Source organism: Mastomys coucha, unplaced genomic scaffold (assembly GCF_008632895.1).
Source record: "Mastomys coucha isolate ucsf_1 unplaced genomic scaffold, UCSF_Mcou_1 pScaffold23, whole genome shotgun sequence".
NCBI lineage: Eukaryota > Metazoa > Chordata > Mammalia > Rodentia > Muridae > Mastomys > Mastomys coucha.
In genome coordinates, this window is record NW_022196906.1 from 48,492,249 (window position 1) to 48,500,360 (window position 8,112).

At 38.7% G+C, this 8,112-nt stretch overlaps 1 protein-coding gene across 4 annotated transcripts in view; it reads right to left on the reverse strand.

Annotated features, from left to right (window-relative positions):
• Dmxl2 (Dmx like 2) overlaps positions 1–8,112 on the reverse strand; it is a 143,175-nt gene that overhangs the window by 81,576 nt on the left and 53,487 nt on the right. For all 4 annotated transcript variants that reach the window (XM_031346264.1, XM_031346262.1, XM_031346263.1 and 1 more), the window contains exons 10-13: positions 4,845–5,084; positions 3,922–4,193; positions 2,442–3,138; positions 1,441–1,562 (exon numbers count right to left, since the gene is read on the reverse strand). In XM_031346264.1, the coding sequence (XP_031202124.1) occupies positions 1,441–1,562; positions 2,442–3,138; positions 3,922–4,193; positions 4,845–5,084 (1,331 nt within the window). The remainder of the gene's footprint in view (positions 1–1,440; positions 1,563–2,441; positions 3,139–3,921; positions 4,194–4,844; positions 5,085–8,112) is intronic.

Below are 8,112 nucleotides of genomic sequence, written 5' to 3' on the forward strand. Positions count from 1 at the left end.
AGTCAAGCTGTCTCTGTGATCCTGTGATTCTGGGATCCTGTGATCCTGGGCTTGTTAGATCACCTGGAGTGGGACTTCCTCTTTGTGTTGTGGGACTGGCTACAGAGCTTGCACCCAAGGTCTGCTCTGGACACCAGCCCAGACAGACAGGAAGGAACCATAGTCACTGGGCTGTTGGAGTTCCCATGTGCCTGGTCCCTCTGGTCCCAATTACTCCCAGTGTTGGGACAGATGTTGGGTCCTCCTCACCTCTGATCCTGGGTGTGTCAGAGCACCTGGGAGTGGAGCTTCCTCTGGGTGTTGTGGGACTGGCTGCAGAGCTTGCACCCAAGGTCTGCTCTGGACACCAGCCCAGACAGACCAGCGATCCTATTAATTAATATGCTGGTGTCTGTGCGAGAATTATAGTGGACTGGTAAATGGAAAACGTGAAACTGAATGGGTAGGTGTGGATCTGAGGAGAGGCTAACTCCCCCTGATAGACCAGACTGGGTGCGGCTCACGTGGTAGAAGTTTGTATGTCCTGCGGTGTGTGGGGCAGCTTCGGTTCCGGCTGCAACTTGGTGGTGGTGTCTTCAGGGAGCATCGGCAGCTTCAGTGATGAAAGCCTGCAATTATTGTAGCCACCAGCTGAGGGGACCGCAAACTCGAGTAATTACGGCAACTGTGGTTGCCCGTGCTGTGACCGATCCATATGGTCATGATCTCTGCCTGTCCCCGCCAATTCCTGGGTTTCAGCACCAAATGATGTGTTAGAATGGCGAGTAGCATCAGAACATACCACACGCTAGGCCCAAACAGTTCCACGTGTAAGAGGTTTAATTGAGAGGGAGAGAGGGGGAAGTAGCACAGAAAGAGAGGATGGAGAGAGAGCTCTAATTTTCTAATATAAACTGTTAGGTAAAGATGCCTTAAAACAAGATTGAGATACCCATACTAGGGATGGAGAGGGAACTCAACACTGAAAGCGGACTTGCAGCTCTTCCAGAGGACCCAAATTTGGTTCTCAGCACCCATATTGGATTGCTCACAGCTGTTTGTAACTTCAGCTCCAGACAATCTGACACTATCTGTGGACACCTGAACACATATGGCATATACACATTGAAACACAAATACCCATGAATACACACTAAAAAAACCTGCTTTTAAAAATCAAACTAGAAAGTCAATATTTTAGGGAAATGACAAAATATTTGTTTCTTTATATGTTAAATGCATTGGGGTGGCATTTTCATTTAAGTTTTAATTTGTATACCTTAGAATACTAATAAAGAAATAAATTTGTGTGTGTATGTGCATGTATATATCTGTCTTATTGTCTGTTCTACACAGCCAAAATATATATTCCCATCCCCCAAACACCAACTAACAAACCATGGTCTTAGGTGAAGTAAAAAGAGAATTTATTAGCTTAGAAAATGATTTGAACATTCTTACTGAGGCTTCTGGGTCTGATAGTTCATCTAATAATTTTCGTGCATCGACCACAGCTTGATAAAGTCTTAGATTTTTGCCATCAGATGCAACAAAGCAAGCACTTGCAGAATTGCAGTATGTGCCTGGGGAAAGAAGAGAAAGTCTTTGGGTTACAGTGTGTAATTTATTTTTATTATTGACTGAAATATAAGAAACAAATAAGTACATCTTTCTAGGTATAACTATCATACAGAATCATAATTAAATGAATAAGCTTATTAATAAAAATATATAAACTTATTAACATAAACAGTAGGAAAACTCTAAAAACTTTAAAATTCTAAAAATAAGCATATACAAACATTCTGACAACCTATTAAAAATATATCTAAGACCTAGAGAGATGGCTCAGCAGTCAGATGCACTAGCTATTCTCAGTGGACCTTGGTTTGAGTTCCAGCATCTATATGGTGGCTCATAACTAATTGTGTGTATGTAACTCAGTCCCCAAAATCCGACACCCTCTTCTGATGTTGATGACACCAAGCAGGCATTTGGTGCACAGATATATATGCGGGCAAAAGACTTATACACATAAAACAAAAATAAAATAATTTTTTAAAAAGAGCTTAACTATGGTAAATATAAATCATTTTGTGAACCAAGCACGATGGTATTATCAGCACATGGGAGGGAGCAGGGTCTCAATGTCTGAGGCTAGCATGCTCTATATAGCATGTTGCAGGATACGGTGGCTCAAAAGAAAGATAAAGAAGAAAAAAGACTTTGTTCATAAAAAGTTGTAATTTTAAAACTTTTATTCACCAAGTGGTGGTGGCACATGCCTTTAATCCCAGCACTTGGGAGGCAGAGATGGGCAGATCACTGAGCTCAAGGCCAGCCTGGTCTACAAAGAGTTCTAAGACAGCCAGGGCTACACAGAGAAACACTGTCTTGAAAAAGTAAAATAAAATAAAACACATAAAAGCTTTTATTCATTTTACAATTAAATAAATACTTACCAAGACAGTAACTAGGAATAAGAGTTGGAAGCCATGCGACATTAGAGAAGGCTGAGGTATGTAAAGAGTTAATTCGAGCCAATTCTGACACTCCTCCAGTATATGACAAAGGTCCAATGGGGTCTACACGCCACAGAATCAGTTCACTGTAGATTGCATTTGGGTCATGAAATGTACGGGTTGCTGCATTCCTAAGAGGCTGTTTTGAGGAAGCTTTTGTGTGTTTTACAGGATCTATCAATCTATTTATTTTACTGTCCGAGTCCCACTGATAGTCTGAGTCAGGAGTCAACAGAGCATTGTGATGGGAAGAGGTGAGCAACAGGGGTAAAACAGAATGGCACGCGAGGTCATTGAGATGGAATCGGTGACCACAGTATCTGAATTTGTGGGACACAGTCAGAACAGTGGTAAAGGCTGACTTATCAGCAAACGTGACTGCCCACTGATTCAAAGACCCGTCTATGTGTTTAGAGACCATCATTACCGTGGGCGCTAAAATGTTCATATTGGTGCTGTGTGACGGAGAGTGTAGCTGTGACCCATGGGAACTACCTACAGACATCATCTCTTGTGGGGATGGGTTGTTGTATGAATCTTTTGTAGCATTCACACAAGCATACATCATGATGTTTTTACTAAGAGAGTTGGCGTCCCCAGAGGGAAATGCAACAGGAATCCGAGAGGAAAAAGAAACCTGAAAAACAGAAATTGATGATTCATTATAAGGAGTGTGTCTTCTTTCAAAAAGACTTTGTCAAATGCACTTCTCTTTTCAAAATGCCCAATCTTAGCCTCCTAGCAAAGAAAAAAAAAAAAGGAAAAAAATTCATGTTTCTCCTCTGTACAATTTAGTTCTTCAATTTATATAATAAATCACTAGTAATATCCTAATACAAAATGAATTATAAAGTTTCAAATATGATGCTTATAGCTTATACCAAAATAACCATAAGCATGTACTTCAATTATAATAAAGCTAAGAGTGATACCACAAAAACGCAGCTTGATTTGACTTCTAGCACTGAAGGTGAGTATATACCTATATGTGTACAGGAAGGAGGAGAAGCAGGAGGTAAAGGTCATGCTTGACAATAGAACTACTTAAAGACCAGCCCAGCTACATGAGACCCTGTCACTTAAAAAGAAGAGGGTGGGGGAGAAGAGGAGAAAAAGGAAAAAACTGAAAATAAGAATACATTATATTCTCAAAATAGTTCCCTTAGTTGTACTAAAAATATTACAATTCTCAGAAAGCATGAGTACTCATTTAAATACTCAGTGTTTTTAAAAGAGAAAAAAATTCCTTTGAATTTCTAATTATGCAAAATGTGTGGTACTGATCCTCTTTGAAAATAAGAATATGTTTTTTCTTAGTTGCTTATAAAAGCTAAATTTTTGAGTAATTATGAAAATCTGTGAAGTCTATATAGCATCTTGTTACTTTAAAACTATAATTGTTTTCATCAGGGAAATATACCTGAACTTGTCTAAATATTCCAGGGTTATATTCATCCAAATATTTTACATGCCACACTAGAAAAGTCCCGTCTACGGGGTGTATCGTGAATAACATGTCAGGGTTCTTATTCCACTCTGTCAGCAGCGTTTCAATCTTCCGATCCAGCAGCACTGTAGGCAGTGGCATTGAGACGCTAGGTCGTGGATGGGTTCTAGGACTTCCCTCTCGGTCTCCATCTTCATGTTCTGAAGACCCTGTGCCTGCCTCAGATTCTCTATCCAGAGATAATTCTAAATCAGAAAATATATTTATCAGAATATATACTACATCATACTATAAAGTTCAGTTAGAAACTATAAATTACCTTTACCTTTACAATTTATGGTCAGCAAAAGTATTTTCTTGTCCAAATTGAAATTATTATATCTATTATTTTTAGATAAATAAAAATTATACCATACTTCCATTATTAAAATTATAAAAATATTTCCCAAAAAAGAATATGGCTTCCAAAGTACTACATTATTCAAAGTACTATAATTAGATATATATACAGAGAGAGTTTGGCTGGCATGCATGCCCAAGTTTACCATCCTATCTATTCAGGAGACTTACTTAGGCAGGAGGAATTCAAACTCAAGGCCAGTCTGGCAATTCAGGAATGCAGTATCTCAAAATAAAATGAAAAGGGCTGCAGGAATACTCAGTCCCAGAGTCCTTGCCTAGCATGCATGAGTCCACATCATAAGCAAACAAACCACCAGCTAGAGTTAGATGGTGTATGCAGGAACAAGTACAGTGCCTATGAGGCCTGTGAGAGATGGCCAGTGCTTATAGCAGAGAAAAGCAAAGTGACAATGAGAAGAAGAAAGAGGTCAAGCTTAAAGAAGTCCCCTGAAAGCTGCTATCCTTAGTGAGAAAACATCGTGAGGAATACAAACCATGGTCCAGTTTCATACGTAAACCCCTTTCTCTCTCCTCCAGTGAGCGCTCCTCATCTTCTCTATCTGCATCATCACTTTCATGATCTAATTGTTTTTCAGAAAGTTTCCGTAATTGGTGCATAAATATTTCAGTTGATGATGTAAAATGAAATTCCTTGTTATTTAACCAATGAACTACAAATCCTCCATTGATATCATCAATATTAAACGCAGTGCCAACCAGGACATTTGGAATATCTGTAGAAACAAAAAAGATTAAACTTTCAATATGGTGCTCCAATTTCTTTAAAAATATGACAAGTGTTTATAGTCATTTGTCATATATTTATTTATACAAAGAAGATGATAAAAAAACAAGTCAGCATGATTCTACCAGGTTTGTAACAACTTCAACTGAATTTAACAGGGAATGTAAATAGTAAGAACTAATGGCATACTCTTACATGAAAATAAATGACAGTACTAATTTCAAAACCAAATATAACAACACATTGACCTTATTGAGTCCCAGCCAAGGTTATATGGTGGGATTCAGTTTCAAAGAGAAAACAACATAACACTGGACGACAAGGCCCAATAGCTACAAGAACATATGAGCTCTATGTTTATCCACAATAAAGCAGTGTGCAATCCCAGCCCATTTGATTTTCAAGAGTATACACAGATAAAAAAAGCCAAGCTTCTAAAGTAGATGGAATTTATTGTGAACTATTATTAATTGTATTTTTTAAAGCTACATCTTTATCATGGTCAACAACTCAAGAAAAGCTTCTTTTGAAAGGTTAAAATTTTTGTAAAAAAAATCTAAAACCACCTACATTTTAAAAAGTAAGATTTAAAAAAAGTTACAGGACATTCTTAAATATGATAAAGGTTTAAGGCCAAACTAAGCATAATGATATCCACTTATCTATATGGCTAGAACTCCAAGGGCTGATAATTATAGATTCAAGACCAACTTGGGGTACATTTCAAGATCTTGCCTCAAAACTCAGGGTGGGGGCAAAAAGATCAAAAGGATAATATAAATAAAATAACAATCATTGCAGCACTATCAAAGAGAAAAATAATGAGAACCACAAATGCAGGCATAAAGGACAGTTTGAACATTTGGTAGCTGACTGCTGAACCTTGCCCCTTTCTGTGGACTCTCAACTCTCCCCTCCCAACCTGCATGTCAAGCACCAATGCTAGTTCTACCTGAACTCCATCCTCACAGCGGCCATATCTGACATGGATTCAGATAGGTGATTCTTGCCAGGCAGTGGTGGCACACGCCTTTAATCCCAGCACTTAGGAGGCAGAGGCAGGTGGATTTCTTAGTTCAAGGCCAGCCTGGTCTACAGAGTGAGTTCCAGAGTGACAGCCAGGGCTATACAGAGAAACCCTGTCTCAAAAAAGAAAGAAAGAAAGAAAGAAAGAAAGAAAGAGGGAGGGAGGGAGGGAGGGAGGGAGGGAGGGAGGAAGGAAGGAAGGAAGGAAGGAAGAAAGGAAGAAAGGAAGAAAGAGAAAAACAAAACCAGATAGGTGATTCTTATTCTCCTTCCTTGTTCTCCAATACAACGCCTCTGTTGTTACCACCACCAACCTGGCAACAACCTGCTTAAATGTGCCTTTCTCTCACCTCCACCCCAACTCTTGGTTCAGACTCAGGATCCCCCTAGCCCTTTCACTCCTGTCTCTCCAGATAACTCTCTGCCTTACAGTAACCTACTTGCAGGATCCCCTTTTCCCACCACACCTCCAACTCTCTGTGACCTGGTATCTTTCCTGAAGTTCTTCTTGGCCTTTTCACCTAGCTCAACTCTATTCCTCTCTGCCACCCAACAACCTCAAGAAGCACTCTCTACCAGGCAACACAGCCACCATACTTTTCTAAGATCCAGAGAGGGCAACAGACACAAATGAATGGAAGCCCAAGTCAACAAAGACACGACCAGATACCAACACCTAGAATTACCTCAGTCATCTTAACTCCAGATACCCCGGCACCATCACAAAAATACAAACATTAACAGCAGAACCTAGGAATCCCGAATTACAGAAGGCCCTGAGAAATGCAATATAGCTGAAGAACAAGGCAAGAATATCAAAATACCAATTATGAATTTGTTCAGGACCTTAAATGGGATATGAGTGGATCCCTTAATGAAGTCTGTGAAAATACTGACAGTAAAATGAAACAATGAAAACGGTTCAAGACCTGAAATCAGTATAGAAAATCCACCTGAGAAATAAAAATTTTAGTAAAATGAGATGTAAAACCTGAGATGAAGCCTTACCAACGGAACAGACAATTCATAGAGAATCTCAGGCACTGAAGACAATAGAGAAGAAATGGAAATCCCAGTGAAAGATAGGTTAAGCTAAAACAACCCAGGCATAAGCATCCAAGAAATCTGGGACAGTATGAATAGAACAAATTTATAATACTAGGAATAGAGAACCCGAGCTCAAAGGTAAAGAAAATATTTTAACAATATAACTTAAGAAATTTTCCCTAAAGTAGGAGGCCCACAAATCATAAAGAACACCAAACAGATGAAAAATTCCCCACAATACATAATAATCAAAACAATGAATGTAAGGAACAAAGAATAAGAAAAGCTACAAGAGGAAAAAAAGACCAAGTAACATATCAAGGAAGATCCATCAGAAAAACACCCAACTTCTCAATGGAGACTCTAAAACTAGAAGGCTTCATCCCAAAGATTCGGGGTTGATTCAATAAATGTTAATAAATATAATCCATCACATAAACACACTAGAAGGCAAAAATCACATGATCACCTCACAAGACTCCGAAAAAAACCTTTGACAAAATCCAACATCCCTTCATAATAAAAGTCCTGGAGAGACTAGCAATACAGGCGACATACATATCTCAACATAATAAAGGCAATATACAACAAGCCCACAGCCTAAGTTGATTTCCATGAAAAGCTGGAACAAGGCAAGAATGTCCACTCTCTCCATACCTATTCAGCATAGTACGTGAAGTCTCAGCTAGAGCAGTACAATAACTGAAGGAGATCAAGGAAATACAAATTGGAAAGGAGGAAGTCAAAGTACTGATGATAATAATTTACAGATAATTTTATACATAAAATGAAAGACCTTAAAAACTCTACTAGGAAACTTCTGCAATTGATACACTTTCAGCAAAGTAGCAGGAAACAAAATTAACACACAAAAATCATACAAATGACAGACTGAGAAAGAACTCAGGGAAATGATGCCTTTCACAATCACTCCCCGCAAATTA